The sequence below is a fragment of the Cynocephalus volans genome, chromosome 2 (genome assembly GCF_027409185.1).
Source record: "Cynocephalus volans isolate mCynVol1 chromosome 2, mCynVol1.pri, whole genome shotgun sequence".
Taxonomy (NCBI): Eukaryota; Metazoa; Chordata; class Mammalia; order Dermoptera; family Cynocephalidae; genus Cynocephalus; species Cynocephalus volans.
The window spans coordinates 216,798,225-216,815,955 of record NC_084461.1 but is presented as its reverse complement, the minus strand read 5'-3'; the positions used below and the strand labels follow the sequence as shown (position 1 = coordinate 216,815,955).

Here is a 17,731-nt window from a genome sequence, read left to right as displayed (position 1 = left end):
GCAGTTATGAAAATTTTGAATTGTGTTGTTGAGGGAAGGGATCCAAAGAAGACTGGGCCCTTCGAGAATCAAGGGTAAAATCTCAGCACTGGTAATTCTGAGTCATAAACTAGATGTGGTGCAATAAGCCAAAATAGGAAGCAAGGAAAAGGAAGGCAATGGGTAAGACGAAACACTTTCATAGAAAAATCTGCAGGGTCAAAAAACAGGGTCTGTTTGATGTTCTTTTTGACCAGTCTCCTTCTATCATGGTTTTCAGTTCTTTTCCAGGTTGGTTTTGGTTGTTAGTAAACAGTAGAGATCTCAGAATCCATCTCCTCCTGCTGTAGAATTGTGTGGTCTCTGGACACATATCCCGTGCACAGAGCTTGTCTCTGCATCTCTGGTGAGGCCACATGTCCCAAAGGCATTTTTCTTTTTACAGCAGGTGTGTGGCCCATGTCCCCTGCAGGTCCTTCACCTCTTATCCTGCGTTCACCCTTTCTTGTTTAATTTGGAGTTTCCCTAATACAGGACGGGGCAGTTTCTACAGAAACCAAGGTTGTCACCTTAGGTGGACTATTTTTATATCACAGAGACTAGAAGAGTACCAGGTGTGCTTTCTCTTAACCATGGCTCTGATAGGAACAAGGGAACTTGCCACCCAGCCATCCAGGTCTCAGGTACTTAAAGGATGTCTGCTAACTAGCAACTCGAATGCTCTCCTTTTCTCTTTATTATAGATGCTACTCTGCCTGCTTTTATAGATGGAATTTTTGTTTTAATTTAGTAGTATGTTGTCTTAACCACTGAATCAGCCAGACGTTCACCTCACTTTTTCAAAATTTGAAATCCAAAGTCCTACCTAAAACTTCCGCAATGGGTGGGGGCCCTTCCAAGTGAAGATACCACGTAGAATTCTGAGATGAAGTGGTCAGAGAAAGAAAAGCCTAATTACAGCAGATGTAATTAGTTAAAATGAGGTCATACTGGGGTAGGTTGGGCCCCAATCCAATATGACTAGTGACCATATAAAAAGGGGAAATTTGGATTCAGATACACACAGGAGGAGAATGGTAGAGATCAGAGTGATGCTTCTACAACCCAAGGAACAACAAAGATTGCCAGGAAACCACCACCAGAAGTTAGGAGAGACCTGGAACAGATTCTTCCTCACAGACTCAGAAATAACCATCCCTGACAATGCCCCGATCTTGGACTTCCGTTCTTTAACGCTGAGACAATAAATTTCTGCTGTTTAAGCCACCCAATTTCTGTCACTTTGTCACAGCAAACTAATACATGTCCATACACTGGAATAAATTATTGGTTGATTAGCTGTTAATTTAAAAAAATTGCATCCTAAGAGAAGTAGAAAAAAATATAGATGTTCCTCAGGCTGGGGATGATGTGTTAACTATTAAAGCCATAGATGAAATCACAGGGTGGAAAATTGATGGATTTGACTACAGAGAAAATTAATGCTGTAAGTTAAATATTAAGCTGTTGACAAACTGGGAAAAATATTTGCAATACTTACATTTGCAATATCCTAAATAAAAAGTTCTTAAGAATCAATAAGAAAAAAATAAATTCCCTCTCTCTGTTCCTTGAATTCTATTCCTCCAAAGACTTTTTTCCATTCCCGTTTCATTCCCTACTCCTAAGAAACAGACGAGCATTCACCCTTGTCTTCCCTCTCTGACCACTCACCTGTAGCCTCGCCTTAGGTGTAATGGACAGAAGCTGCTATCAGATCCTCCTCCTGTGCCCACCACCTATTGCACCCATTCACCCGCACATGCCCCCACCTGCCTTCTTGCCACAAGGGGACATGTCCCTGAGTCTTCCTTGGGTCACCCCATTGCCTTCTCAAGGACGCAGAGCCTGCAGCCATCTGCTTTTCCTTCTTCCATTGTTCCTGGATCATCAGCATCAGCACACATGAGGACATGTCACGCAGGTGAAGCCACCCTTCACTGCATCCCTCCTGGTGGCCACCCTGTTTCTCAGCTGCTTTGCTGGCAGAATTCTCTGGACTTGCCCTCTGTCTCTCAGGGTCTGCTTTCCATCTCCTGGCCTTGCCTCAGCCACGCCAGTCGGGTGCTTGGCACCCTGGTTTTGAAGTGGATCTCGTCAAGGAGACTTCTGACGTGCCTCAGGTCAAAGGCAGTAGCACATTTTGGTGGCATCTTCACCTTGGCAGCATCTGACAGCCTTGATTCCTCAAATGCCCGTTTCTCTGCTCCCGACACTGGTCTCTTGCCTCCTCATCTCTGCTCTGTGGCCTCTTGGCGGCCTCCTGCTCTGCCCGACCACCAGGCATCTGCAGCTCTGCAGGCCCAGAATGGAAATGGGCATTTTTCTAGAACCTACACAAAAGTAGACAGAACAGTGTGAGGAAGCCGCATATGCCCCTTCCCCAACCCCACAACCACATACCAGTGGCCTGTCTCGTCCCATCCACACACACTAATTTCCCCTCTCGTAGTTTTTTCGTGAATTCCAGCTATCACGTCGCTTACCTGTAAATATCTTAGTGCATTTCTGTAAAATGAATTTTTTTTATCAGAACAATAATGCCATTATTACACCTAATTCCTTAATATCATAAAAACATCCAGTGTTCGAATAAGAATTGTATTTAAACTGCACCTTTGCAGTCCTAGTCCAGTGAGTTCCAGTGAAAGACATTGCCACCCCAGGAAGGGCTTGGCCTGGGAGTTTGCTGCTCTTAAGATGCTGGTCACAAAGGATCGGCCAGCTCAGGCTGCCTACAGGCCGCATCCATCACTCACACTGCAGGGTGACCTGCCCACCCCAGAGCTGCCCCTCCCACCAGCGGAGAGGTAGGGGGACCTGAGTTCTCAGATCTCTTAGAGATCTTCTGGTCGACCTCCCTTCTGAAGTGGAGAACCCCTCCATAGCCCCCACCCCACTGCCACAGCTCCCCTCCCTAGCCCCAGCCTCCCTAACCAGGTCTCCTACCTCTGCATCTGCCACCCCCCACCCCCTGGGGTCAGTGGCATGGAAGGGACCTCCCCCTTTTCTCAAGGACTAACACTGCCTTGCTCATTGTGGACTTCAGGTTGTTTAACTAGAAACCAAACTTCTAATTACAGGATTTTCAACTGTTCGACCTGAAACTCTTTAAGTTCTTATGAATGTCTGTGGAGCAGGAATTCAGTCCCTTCTCCTAGTCTCTGCCTCTGCCTTAGGCTTCTAGGCTAACAAGCAGGGGACAGTTAATGGAGTGCAGTGCATCCCAGAATAGACACGCAGGAGTCAGTGCAGAGAGGAATGGCAGAGCCTCTATGCCCAGCCCCACCCCACCCTATGTGGGGGACTGCAAGTGTATGCAGACTTGCATGTTTCCTGCATCCCAGGCCCGAGTGGAGCCTTCCCACACCTCTCACTCCTCAGCATGAGTCTGCAGACCCATCTTGGGCTCCTTGGGCCCTTGAGTGTCAGCCCGAGAGTAGGAACATCATCCGAAGGCAAGGCCAGTATTTGTTCTTGCCCAGCGTCACCAGCTGACTACTGCAGGAACGTAGTGGGTAGTAGGGCATATGTCCCTGGTCCTCCAGCCGCATATTCATGTATTCACGTTAGTGATGGTCTGTCTCATCTGTGTCTGGAATATGTGACTCTGCTCCCTCCCAACCTCACACAGCTTCAGGGACTGTGAGTGGCCACAGCTCTGCAGCCACTGCTGTTGTCCTTACACACAGGAGAGTGAGGCCCCCGTACTGTTTCTATCCTGAATAAAGTCTTTTACTTGTATGTTCTAAATGTACTGCCCTTCACTGCTCTCATGAATGTGTCCTTGTTCCACGGGGGCCAGGGCTTTCGGGATGCCCGTCAGCATGCTCTGCAGCCTGCAGGAATTTGTCCTAGAAACCAGAGGGGAGCCATGTACACGAGGACGTCCTGGTGTGGACGGCATGGAAGATTTGAACAGTTGCCAGCAAAGTGTTTCAGCTGAGAGTAGACGGAGCTGTGGGTTCTAATGGAGGCCACAGCCAAATCTTTCCTGATGAGGCAAAAATTCTAGTGTAGCAGAAGTAGCACAAGCAACTCTTCCTCAGGATTCATTTTCCAAACAGATGGGCAGGTGGCAGCACAGAACCAGGAGTAATGGACAAGGTGTGACCCTGCTATCTAGGAGCTCAGGGGAGGAAGAGACAGAAGGTGGTTCCCAAAGACAGCACTGGGTGCTCTTTGTGATTGGCAGTACCCTGTTACGGTGAGCCTGTTGAGGCCTCTGGGAGAGCACAGTGTTGTGCCTGTCACACACGAGGGACTGATGCTCAGAGACTGCAGCATGCCTCTGCCCAGCTCAGGAGAAGCTGAGGACGGGACTCCAGAAGCCCTGCCCTGGCCGCAGCCACCACATGATACTTTCTGTCCATCCACAGGAGAAAGAACACATGCAGTGAACTGTGTGCAAGGACTCGGTGGTGGGAGGTGAGAGTCCATGCATTCCTCAGGGCCTGCTATGGCCTGAATGTCTGTCCCGTCCACAGCTTATATAGAAGTTTGATCCCTGATGTGGCCATTGAGAGCTGGGGCCTTGGGGAGGTGATTGGATCGTAAGGGCTCTGTCTTCATGGATGGATTAATCCACTCCTGGATTAATGGGTTGATGGATGAGTGGGTTATTGGGGGAGCAGCACTGGTAGCTTTATAAGGACAGCAAGTGAGCACATTGACATGCTGTGGCCCTGTCACCATGTGATGCCCTGTGCCACCGGGGATTCTGCAGAGTCCCTACCAGGTAAAGACTTTGACCAGATGTGTCCTCTCGATGTTGAACTTCCAGTCTCGAAAACTGTAAGAAATAAATTGTTTCCTTGTAAGTTTCTCAGTTTCAGGTGTTCTTTTATAAGCAACAGAAAACGGACTAATATGAGGCCCCCTGGAATCATGATAGGATTGTCACCTTGCCTGGCGCAGGATTCCATCAGCACCGCGCCACCTCACGTATTCGGGTTCTTCTGCCTCTTTCTGACAGTTGCCCTTCTCCCATGGATGCCTCCTCTTGGCCCCTTGATTACAACCTGGCTTCTCCAGAAGTGTCTATCCCACCAGGATTTACAAGAGGCCTCAGGAGTTGCTAAAAGTCCCAGCTTACATCCTAACAAGAGCTTTGGAACTAGGAAGCAAGCTGGACAAAGAATGTTGAAACCAAGCCCAAGAGCTGCCGGCTCAGACCCCTCCGAGGTCGCAGTGTCTGTGTGGAGGTCTCGGGGTGCTGGACCTCAGCTACTCTGGGTCAGTCCGTGCACCTCAGAGGTTGGGTGGTCCTAAAAGGACACATCATACTCAAAAGTCAAAGGATCTTTTGAATTCAGTAATGAGAGTTCCTGAGCCTGCGGTTAGCCAGCAACAACGAGGTCTGTCTGTTGCATTAAGCAGGAGTGAGGGTCTGTGCTAAGATTGTCAGCAGGGAGGGGCCCCAATTAAATCCCCACTGTTCACCTGGGGCGGTGGGGCACCAAGACAAAAAGCCAGGTGCCCCAGAATGGAGTTTGGGGCCCTTGAGATGATGTACCCTCAAGTCTAATTGTTCTTAAACCTCTTCTTTTAAATTTGCAATGAGTGAAGCTCTTGCTTTTCCTTCTATACAGTGAATGTATAAAAAGTGACAACAGAAAGTCTGGGGACAACGGAACACTCTGTTACCACTTCAGGGCTTTTATAACAGGGTGCAGTGCCAAGCCAGCCAGAGGGGCGGTAGCCTGGCCAAGCATTCTCCACCCAGCAGCTCCGAAAAGAGAGTTTCACACTGTTGACTTAATTATGCCTTCTTTAATATTACTGTTTTATCTTTAAAAGCAATTAGCTACTTAGTGTCCTTTGCAGTGGAGAAAAGGAAATTGAGGATTTAGGGGCTGGCTTTTCTAACTTGTTGTTTCTGACTTGTTGTCACTACATCTTACCAGTCGTGAGGTTTGCTTTCTTAGATTTGGTCAGATCTAGATTTAGATTTAGATTTAAAGTTAGAAGCAGCCCTCAGGGTCCTGCCCCTGCCCCCCTTCCCTGGTTGTCTGCAGGCCTTCAGTGAGAACCAGCCTTGTTCCCAGATCCGTGTCAGATCCAAGCACATCCCAGGGAAGGCAGGCACAGGTGGCTGGGAGCTTTTCAAGAGAGCCCCTCATTAGCCCACGTCATACCAACTCTAGGAGACCTGTGCTACTGTGAATCCCCACATTACAGATGCAGGAATTGAGGCACAGGAGGCAGAGTACCTCGGCCAAATTCCCGTAGCTAGTTTCTGATGAAGCATCTTGTGCCCAGTCTGATTCTAGAGCTCCCCCTCCGAACTACCCGCTAGGCCAAGATAAATCCTGCCTGATGCTGTGACCTCCACATACTGAGCACGGAGCCTTGTGTGTACTGCTCATTCTCAGAGCAGTGCCCCATGGGGCTGCTAACAGAGAGAGAGAGAGGGAAGGAAGGAATGAATCTCCAAATATGTTTGGTTTATTTGGGAATAGAGAATAGGATTATAATTCGCAGTGCATACCATGGCAAGCCACGAGGGCATGCCGTGAGGCAGGGAGGAGAACGCTTTTGTTGGCAGGAAGGGAGCAGTTCACGTAGCTGCTTGGAAACAGGGCATTGGTCTCAGAGGCTCAGAGCCAGGCTTGTCATCAGTTCACTGGTTGAGATGCTGTTACTGGACAAGATTCTTCTGGAAGCATCTTATCTGAATTACTGTAGTTCTAAAGAATGTATAATGATAAACCTTGTCACAGAAGTATGTGTGTACGTGCAAAGCAGGACATGCATGAAGGACATGAAGAGATTTCTGATGGGTCTCACAAAAGTCCTTGCAATTCTTGTCTCAGACAAGCAAGCACGAGATCCCTTTGTGCCTTTCCTGACTCTGTTTTGTCTGGGTCTGATGGAAAGTGATTTCATCAACTTTCACAGTCCAGATGAGGAAAGTGAGTCTTAAAAAGGTGATTACCTGCCCGAGGTCACTGAGCTAGCAGGTGCCTGAGCCAGGATGGTACTGCAGGTCTCCACCCCCTCCTGGTAGGACCCAGATGCCTGTGCAGTGGGCCCTCTATATCCATGGGTTTAGCATCTGCAGGTTCCACATTTTAAATGATACAGTATAACAAGTATTTATAGAGCAGTTATACTGTATTAGGTATTATAATTAATCTATAGACAATTTAAAGTCTATGGGAGGATGTGTGTAGGTTATATACAAATATTACACTATTTTATATCGGGGACTTGAGCATCCAAGAATTTTGGCATCCAAGTGGTTCCTGGAACTAGTCCCCTGAGGATACTGAGGGACGACTATATTCCCTGAACAGGTTTACCCTGGAAAATAGCAGCATGTGATATCGGTCTTCTCCCTGCTGAACTGTGAGTTGCTATGGGGTACAGGCCCTGACCTGCCCAAGAGACATTCCACGTCCTGCCCTGTGCGAGGTGCCTGAGCTCTCCATGAACCAGGGAAACCCCAGGCTACTCCCCAGGAGCCTTGGCCCAGGGAGGTTACACTGACAGCTGAAATAGAAACCCTCATTTGCTTCCAGAATGAGCCCCAGCACTGCCTAAGTGGTTACTGAAGGAATAGCTGGAACAGTGCAGAGTGATCCTTTCTAGAACTGCCAGCTTTAAAAGGCTCCGAACGGGTTATTATGCTATGCCTAAGTTCCAGGTAACATTAGCCTTTGTGCCGTACATATTCATGTTCTTTACATACATTCTCATCAAGATTGCTGGTGTGTATAATGGTTTTCTTGGTGGTCCGTCTCTGGGGCTTGTTTCGTTTGTGGTCAGCAGGCCCTGTGAGTTTGGGGAGGCAGCTGAAGAGCGCTGTGTTGGGCAGAGCGGGCAGCACAGGACTGAGGTCCCGTAACAGGAGCGTGTGTGCCTTTCTGGCTGTCCCCGTCATGGGCTGCAGGGTGGCTCAGTCTCTTGTCTGCCCTGCCCCTCGTGGTCTTGCCAGCATGGCCTTCTGTGGCATCTAGAAGGAGTAGAGGTGGACATGTGGCAAATCACCTCTCAGCGTCTAGTGCTTAGACTCCATATAGACCTTTGTGGGGATGGCCATAGAGCCACTGAGGGGTGAGGAGTGAGTTTGAAGAACAATGCAGTTAGGATTGAAAAGAAAATTAGAAAATTGCTACCATGGGTGATTTGGGCAGGAAAAGTGGTACATAGACTTAGGGAGACATGAAATACACACTTCAACGTAATTGAACTTTTCTAGAGAAGATAATGTTTATTGTAATTGCAGATAAAGTCATTTGGAAACTGAGGAAGGAAGGGACGTTGGGGTCACTGCTTTGGGTAGTGGGAGACATGCATTGGTGAAGGAGTCATGTTCAGTTTTATAACTAGCACATTTATAAGGCATTGTTTGGATTCATTTGTATCTTCCAAACTCTTGTTTTTCTTGTATGCTAATGTATTTTAATAAAGTTCTTACCTGGAGACCAGAGATGTATTTCCTTTGTTTCAATTAAATTTTATTTTTATACATTTAGTTATGTCCACTATATTTGAATATTTAGCTTGTTATGTGGATGTTATACTTTGATAGAGTAAAACAAAGACTCCAGAAAAGGGATGGGTGGATTTCTTTAAAAATGAATGTGAATTGAAAGCCAGTCCCTGGGTCCTGACCCAGCCCTAGAATTTCTCTGAGTTGGGGAAGTGGCTGAGAGGTGGCAGGCAGGGGGTGGTTACCCCCCCTCCCCCCGAGAGCCCAGTCCTACCTCCCCTCAGAGCTTAGCCTGCTGCTGCTGCTGTGGCTGAAGCCCTTTGACCTGGGAACTTAAGGCTTGAGTGACTTTAACTCCTTTCTGGCACGGCGTGACAGTTGGCTGGCAGCGGTGGGGAGGTTGGGGACCATCCTAATAGAATGGTGCAATCACAGTTCCCGCCTGCCCCACACCCCTGACGCAGGAGGTCCTGCCGTCCAGCCCTTGCCCTCCGCAAAATCAAAGTTCACACAAAGTAAGTAAGTGCGTGGATCAAAACTCGTGCAGAACTTCCAGGGAGGCAGAGAGGATGAGAGGGGGTTCATCAGGATAGGCCGACTCCCACGGCCCAGAGGGAGACCCTGCTCCAAAGTTGTCACCAAGGCCTTCATTGTGAAGACAGATTATTGGGAGATTCGGCAGATGGGTCTAGGCTCAGAGAATGCACGTGCTTCTGCATCTGAGCAGCTTGCGCATGACTTCACTGCCGTGGGAAAACATTGAGCACGATCTTTACCACCAATGGGTTTCAGCATTGTGTTGTGGCCCTTGTCTCTATCCTTGGCACAGCCCCAGGTCTCCATGCATGGACATGGGAGAGGAGCCCATGGTGATCACATCAGCGCCGGAAGGTCTGCGATTGGCTTGCCTGGCGTGGCTCTCTTCATTACCTGGGAGACCAGGTGTGGGGCATCTGGGAGCCCTGCTGCCCAGAGACAGCCTGCCCACTGGGGTGCATGCGGCCCCGCACAGCCAGCTGGGGTGGCATCCCCACCTGGGCGGAGGGCCAGGCCTGCCAGGGTGGTGGGGAGAGACCAGGAACAAATTCCCTCGCAAGAGGGGATTGTGATTTAAAATACCATCCTCTTCCTATGACTGCTTTTTCTGGGCTGTTAAGGTAAGGCTTTTAAAAGCATCTCATGTTGCTCTAAAGGTCACATCCTGTCACTGTTGTAGTTGGGGCAGAGTATATTTATAATACCCTGGACCGTCCCTTTGCCTGAGAGCTGTTCAGTTTTAATGGATGTGAACATACCAGGAAAATGAAGCTTGCTTGTAATTTTGTAGGGGGGATGGATTTTGTGACCATGACCACTTACTACGCCCTTCTTTCTGTTATTTTACATTTTAGCATATTCCTATTACTTTATCTGCACTTCATCCTGAGCCTTTGCGGATGTGAGGTGGGGGGAAGGGAGGGCCTGTGGAGCATCAGAAGTTATGATGGGACGAGGAGGACCTCTGGGTTGTTCTATCGCTTTGCTTCTTTTTGCAGTTGGTTCAATTATAATGTCCAGCGCCGAGGCCACTAGCAGTATTTTAAATGAATCCTATCTCTTCCTAAGACAGGTCATTAGTGGTGTGACCGTGTGCTGTATGTTCCCATGAGGTATCCTGGGCACTTTAAGAATGTCGTGTCCTAGTCCTTCCTGCTGCATCCCATCGGAGGTGGGAATGGCAGGGAGGGAAGAGAGAGTGCTTGCCCCTCGTCCTGTGTGCCTATGGCCGGCGGTGTCCATTCACCTAGAGACACAGCCATACATGTGTTAGAGCTCTACAGTTTTTACCTTTTACTGTTTTGTTTCAGTTTTTATTTCTTGGGGACCCAAAGTTGTTTATCTGTACATGTTCCCTTTCTGTGTTGCAGGATGTTAAAGTCTTTAGTGAAGATGGGACGAGCAAAGTGGTGGAGATTCTAACAGACATGACAGCCAGGGACCTGTGCCAGTTGCTGGTTTACAAGAGTCACTGTGTGGATGACAACAGCTGGACACTAGTGGAGCACCACCCGCACCTCGGATTAGGTAGGAGCGGTCCGAGGCGGGGACAGCACCTGGGGATGCTCAGCGTGCATTCACATGTAGACTGCTGCTGCTGCCAAATGTGTGACAGCCACATCCCCTGCCAGATCGGCAGGCACTCTCTGTATCGCCCTCCACTCTTTTGCCTCCTTTCTTTCTCCTGAAATTTTGCTTTCCTTCCTCCCAGCCCTCTCCCCTCTGGTGCTTTGAGAATCTTGTCTTGGTTGGCTAAAGCAATAACTCCCCAAGGGCTCAGACACAGCGAGATGGTTCCCTGTGATTCAGTGTCCCTCCCTGCTGTCAGAACCACCTGGGCTTGCTGCACACCTGTCGGCCGGGGATGGTGGGAGGCAGCCTCCTGGTGCCCAGGGGGAGCAGGTCACTTGCAGGCTTGCGGCTGCCACTCCCCAGAGAGCAGCTCATCCTGCTGGTAGGAAGAAGGGAGTCGTGGTTACAGGTTGCAGCCAAGCACAGGGAGGCCCCTGGGAGTCAGAGTGCATTATAAAGCATCTTCTTCTTAGTCTGTCTCACATGGCAGCCTCTCTCCAAGCTGGTTAGTAATGCCTTGACAGTGTGTGGCTGTGCATGTGTGCAGCTTCTCTCCAAGCTGGTTAGTAATGCCTTGACAGTGTGTGCCTGTGTGTGTGTGCACGCATGCATATGTGCCCAGAGAGCAAGAGGATATCTTATGTCATGGGATATGTACTCCCTGCAGAATGTATTGAGGGGTTTTGCTTGTTTTGTTTGCTCAGGTGATCTATTTCAGGTATAGAAGCTTTTCAGACTTTTCTTTAAATTCTTATCAATCAAAGAATGGTGCTTACAAAATCATAGGCAAGTATTTAAAACCAGATTTTTTAAAAAAATCAACAGCTAGGAGAGAAGGAAAGAAAACACAAACTGCAAATTTTCCATAGTTCTAAATTCTTCTCATGAACCTTTTTGAAAGACGAATGAATTGGCTTCACACCTCTAGGTCTGAAATAATCATTTAACTGAGTAGCATTCTTCCCACTCATATCATCCAGTTGAAGCCTAAGTAATGCAATGTGAATTGGAGTTGACATTACTTTAAGTCCCTGTTTTCTAGCTCCCCCGGTACTGTTAGATGGTGTGCGTCTTAACGTAAGCAGATAGAATTGCTGATTTATCTTCCACCTCTACTGATCACCAGCATATTTGTGTGATAATAGAGCCTTCCCCTGCCAGGTTCATTCACTGGTTCCACAGTTGTGACTGTGGTCTGACAGCCGTTCCCATGAGACTATCCTGTCAAGCTCCGGTTGGAACATCCATAAGTGGATCCTACGTTGGTGTGATAAAGCTGTCAAAAGCGTCTGCTGACACACATATAACTTGGAAATTAAGTAATAGTGGGAAACCTACAGAGTATGTGCATATGTGTGTATTATGTACATAAATGGAAAAACGTATATATAATATATATAAAAAAACTTTAAAACTGAGTCTGTGTAGTTGGACCCAAATACAGTGAATGTTGTTGAAAGCCCAGTCAAAAGTCTGAACATTCTTTTTTCTTGAGAGGAGCTGTGGAGGCTATTTCTGCAGATATTTAATACATGAATATAATTGAACACACAGCACATAGAAAATGGGTGCAGATACAAAGAAAAATTTTAACAAACAGGGAATGTTTCAGAAATGTTGATTCATATATTTCTTGTGATATCCCTTGATTTCTAGAACACCGTGCACTGGATAAATAAATTAATATGTTAAAACTTCGGAAATAATCAACCGAATGAAAAACAGCTTACTCTGAAGGAGCAGAAAAAGAAATGTCCATGCGCACACAGTATCTTAGCGATGTGATATTTACACACCTTGATCTTGTTCTTTCTTGTGCACTGATGCACTTAACACTTAATTGGGGGATAATTATTTTTAAATCAAGAAAAAAAGGGGGAGGGAGAAAAAGAGGGGAGCCAGTGAAATGATTTAAAAACAAAGGAACATTGGGATCAAATTTTGGGTCCTCTTTGACAAAACAAAATGAATAAACCTCACACAGCCGGGATTTAGAGACACATGAAATCCCCTAGAACATACTTCCTCAGTTTTCTCTCCCACCACCAGTCTTTCCTCCTTAGCAATAGGTGAACCCGCTGGCTGGGTTTTGTGTAGGATTTGGCTTGTTTTCAGAGCCACCTAAGCACACCTCCTGCAGGGTCAGCACCTGGGATATACTCCACTGCCCACCCAGAGCTTCTGCATCCCCGTCCCTGTGGCTTCTGTGTGTGTTCTTTTTGTTTATGGTCCAAGCCACAAACACATTTAATTTTTTTTTTAATTAGTTAAATTTTAGGTGACAATCCTATGTCTTCCATGATCCTGCAGTATTCCATTGTCAGAGCCCACTAGCAGTGAAGTGTAGGCGCTTGGAGTACCTTTTAGAGAGCCCTGAGGGTGTCTCACTGTTAAACCCCTGGGAATGGCATGCAGAGCCACAGCTCTGAGGGATTCTTCTTTGCAGCGGGTGGTGCTCTGGGGTGTGTTCCTGAGTCCTCTGGTGCACACGAAATCACCTGTTCTCAGGGCAGCACCACCCTTCCCACGTCCCCAGGCATTGCTATAGTGACATGGACACACACGCGGCCAGTAGGCAGTGCTTGCAAATCCATAAGGCAGATACCAAAGGCAGGTTTTTAACCAAACCCCCAATAATTAAGGGCATAAGGTACCCAGCTGACAGATTTTTAGTCTATGTATCACCTCAGAGCACAATTGCAGTACTGATCTTAGCAGTTAAAATATCAGATCCTTAAAGTTATTAAACCTTTTCCACACCCAGAAAGAAGTGATGGCTTTAGAAAAGGTGGGGGTAGTTCCCTAGATAGCCCTAGGAGATGGGTCTTTTTCCACTGGGAGAATAACGCACATGTGCATGGGGTCTGCAGCCTCCAGGGTACCCCCCAGGGACGCTGGTCCCCACTGTGGGCAACAGCCGGAGCAGCCCTGCCATCACTCGACCAGGCAGCACCCCTGGCTGGTGGGAGTGTGTCCTGCCCTCTGCACTGCAGAGGAAGACCTGTGACCAGAGCCAGGTCAGAGGTGCTGCCTAGTCCTCAGTGATGGCTCCTGAGGGACGAGTCACCTTGAAGAGTTGTGTAAAGCCCTCTCCTTCGCCAGCACAGCCCTCATTGATAGGTGATCTTAGGGGAGCATGCTCTGTGTTTTGTAACTCCCAAGGCCACCGCACCACTCTGCCACTCCCTTTAAGTGGTCTCTTTCTGTGTTAGCCCTTCCCACAGTTCCAGCCTCAGTGTCTGGGAGTAGAGCTCCATGACCAAGGCCACTCAACAGCCTTTAAGTGTCTAGCAGGGGTGCCAGCCTGGGGCAGATCTTTGGTAAGGTGTCCCCATCCTGCCTGCCCTGAGCACATGAGCTGCAATCTCTGGATGGTCCATGTTAGCTAGAACAGCTTCACAAGTAGAGGAAATAGTGGTAGGAAATAGTCAGCCTGCACATATGTCAAGCAAACAAATTATCTTTGAAAGGAGTTTAAAAAAAAAAAAAAAAAAACAGTCAAGGTGGCATCTTCATGCCCCCCTGAACTTGAAAATGGGATTGCAGGTAAACTCTATCCCTGATAGTGTGCCTGGTGTCACCTGGGGCTATCACACCCTGTCCCTGAGTGACCGCAGACATCAGGCAAAGGACTAAAGGTCAGATCTTCCAGGAGAGACTGGAAGCTAAGCCCAGAGCACAGTAAAGAGAAAAGGGTTTCAGCCAGAACCTATGAATTTCAAGGATGTGAGGAATTCTCTTGTCCTGTGAATTATGTTGAAACCCCTCAGGAGAAGCAACGGCTGTTGACAGATTTGTGTTTGGTCCTAGTCAGGTGAGAAATGCTGTGACAGTGACTCTTTGGGGTCCTGTGACTGCTATACCTATCCCCACTGACACCTGGACGTGCAGGAAGGCGTGGAGGGGGAGACAGCCACTCTTGCTGACCCTTGGTGCTCAGAGGATGCCCACTGCAGGCTGATTTTCTATCTCTGTCTCCCTACCCGTTACATCTGAGAAACACCAAATGATGTCCTTTCCCCACTAGAATATATAAATAGAAAGAAGGCCTCTCCCAGGGCTTACCCAGACGTCAGGGTGGTTTTCTGTAGACATGCTTTCATGATCTCTCAGCCTGGGAAAGCCCCAAGTTGTCGACAGCTCTCTTCTCCATGGGTGGACTGTGCTGAGGACCAGCCGGGTGTGGCCAAAGGCTGGTTGGCATGCAAGCCTGGGGCACCCATGAGGTGTCACGCAAAGACAGCACAGCTCACGGCACTGGGGCTGGTTCTGCCGTGACTCCTGCACTGCCCAGCTGGGCAGTTCCGGTTTCTGCAAAGAAGTCACACGTTAGCCGCCTATTTTAAGGCAAAGAGTAAGATTTTCTTTCTTGAGTTTTCCATTGTTTATAGGTATTTTTCTTGTGGAATAAGGTAGTGGCTGGACTTAGTTTCAGAAGTTTGAAAAATACAAATGTCCTTGGAAAAATTTTTGCCTCTCCCATTTGTACAAAACCATGATGAGAAGTAGTTGTCCAGTTTTCCATAGGGCCACTGTAGTAATAGGACGATTATAGATAGTGACACAATTGTTTCGTAGAATCACCCAGGGCACTTGAAAATGTGTCTTTAGCATCATGGAGAAAATTAAAACAGGAGGAAAGAGCTTTGAACTCCCACTGTCCAGGCAACTGACAGCTGTGAACAGTGGTGTCCAGGGGCAAATTTGTGGCCAGGGGCAAATTTGTGGCCAGGGGCATGTGGCCACGGCCTGAGCCACACAGCACTGGGGTCTCTGGGAAAGGGACTCACTGGCCACCTTGTACACTCTCCTGGAGCCTTGCTTCAAGTGAGGAACGGGAACGGGTGCAGCAGGTTTTGATTGTGTTGGGACCCACCTCTAAGATCCCCGGCCCCCTGGGTCACCAGAGTGACTGGAGTCAGGGAAGCACACACCTCTCAGGATATGCAGGCTGGTTTGGCAGTCCACCAGGTACATTAGTCCCCCAGTCCCCCTTTGCCAGGACACCAAGCCCTCGCCCATCCACCTGGAGTCTGACTGCCATGTGTTTACACCGTCGTGTGCAGCTTTCCCATGGTATTTCCAAGAAAGGGGCCAGGAGACAAGTGGGGTATCCGCAGGGACAGGAGCCTGTGTGTTTGGCCACATGCCCCCTTAGGTCACACAGCTCAAATCAGCTCCGGAATTTGCGTCTGTGTGCCAGTGTGGCCCACCCGAGACACACACCCATGGCAACAGTTGTCCTTTATAGACAGAAACTCACTTTGGCTTACAAATGCTTTAGCCCTAAACTTCGTTCCTTCCGTCTAGAGATTCAGTTCTGGCTGCATTAAAGGATACAGGGGCTTTGATGACAGCTGCCCGGGGTCAATTCGTAGCATCTTTGTCTATACCCTTTTGGCCTCAGTTCCCACTTTGACCCTCCAGTAGACCTGCTCATATTGTTTATTCCATGATTTAATATGGTTAGTTCCCTATGACCATCGCCCTTCCCCGACCCTGTCATTGCAGCTTTTGAGGCGATACATGGGAGGGGTTTCACCACCACCCAAGCAGCACAGCTTCTCCAGACATACGTTGTTTTGGAGTGTGCTGAGTTTTTCATGCTCCACGTGGAACCAGAGTGTTTCAAGCAGTGAGGGAAATAGCTTTTCCAGAGTGATAATGCCACTGCCACTAAGATGCTCTGAAGTGTGTGTGCGTGAGTGTGTGTGTGTGAGTACGTGTGTGTCCATCCTTCCTGCCTTCACATATAATCCAGTGGATGAGAACTATTCCGTGATGTGGCTTCAGCGGGAAAGATGAGTATGTTTGCACAGACCGTCTGCTGCATCACAGGCTCCTTCCCAGGATATATTCCCCATGCAGTTTCCTATAGCCAAGAAGCTTCCGTCACCTTCTGCCTCTGCCACCTTCTCCTCCTCACACCCATCCCACCTCTTACGAGCGCTGCTTGCTCAGAGTCCTTCTCGCTTTGCTTTGCCTTTGAATATTGTCCTGGTTGTTATTGTATGTTCTTTGCAAGAGTTGAAATGTCTTAAGGGCAGAATCATCTGCTGGGAGTCTTTGTTGACACTCCCCTCAACAGTTTGTTGATGCCAAATTTAAAAGAAGTATATAAAAGTAAGTATTGACCTGAATTCCTCATACTGTGCATTTTAAGACCTCTTATGTATTTGGTAATGTATGAAAGAGAGATTGAAATTAGTTTAGTTTCTGATGTCATCCTCGTTACAATGTTTAAAGATAGAAAGTCAGCTGGATTTGGTCATTCCTTGTAAAACTGCCTTGAAGTGTCTCTGCCTGTTTCATCTCACATGTGATTCTTTGCCCCTTCAGAAAGGTGCTTGGAAGACCATGAGCTGGTGGTCCAAGTGGAAAGTAACATGGCAAGTGAAAGTAAATTTTTATTCAGGAAGAATTACGCGAAGTATGAGTTTTTTAAAAATCCGATGGTGAGTCTTATCTCTTCAGCTTTGGGGTTTGGGGCTCTTGAGATCTTGAGATTTATACTTGGGTTTAATAAAAGTATCAGATTACAAAATAACTGAGATTTATGGTGTAGCATATAGGTTTGAGAATCTGAGATTTGCTATTGAACTAAGCCGTCCTTGCTTAAAACGCAACCTCTGCTGCTTAACTAAGTGCTTTGTGACTGGCAAAAGCAGCAGTCTCCTTTTTCAAATAGCAACAGTGGAGAGTGGATAAGTCTCCAAGTCAAGAGGAAGAGGAGAGACTGGGATTTTTCACTTATTTTGAAAGTTCCTTGTTAAACTGCAATAAATTAATCAAATATTCAGCAGAACTCCTCATTATTCTCTGCAAATAGTAAATATTACATGTGGAAGAATGAGCAGAGTAATCAGCACGGTTGATTGACGTGTTGAGCCAGTCTCCTTGATTCTCCTGTCCTTTTCTGTTTGGGGGAGGTGTTTCTTGTGAAATACCAGGATAAGGGGACCTCGTAACTTTCACAGCACTTGCTCCCATCCTGGCATGGGCAGAGTGGCATCCACTTATGAAGACCTGGGTCCACTTCTAGCTTTGAGAGTTTAGCTACCTTTTTATTCAAAAGTAAGAAATTTGATAGCTGTTTCTGGGTAATGGAGCAGAAAAGACTTTTTCACAAGACTGTGCTCACCTTTTAGTTTCAGAGATTCTTTATCT

General features: G+C 47.7%; 1 protein-coding gene across 1 annotated transcript in view; it reads left to right on the top strand.

Annotated features, from left to right (window-relative positions):
- Positions 1-17,731, top strand: part of GRB10 (growth factor receptor bound protein 10) — a 162,593-nt gene that overhangs the window by 119,776 nt on the left and 25,086 nt on the right. The window contains exons 6-7 of the mRNA XM_063083332.1: positions 10,363-10,519; positions 16,904-17,019. Coding sequence (XP_062939402.1) covers positions 10,363-10,519; positions 16,904-17,019 — 273 coding nt within the window. The remainder of the gene's footprint in view (positions 1-10,362; positions 10,520-16,903; positions 17,020-17,731) is intronic.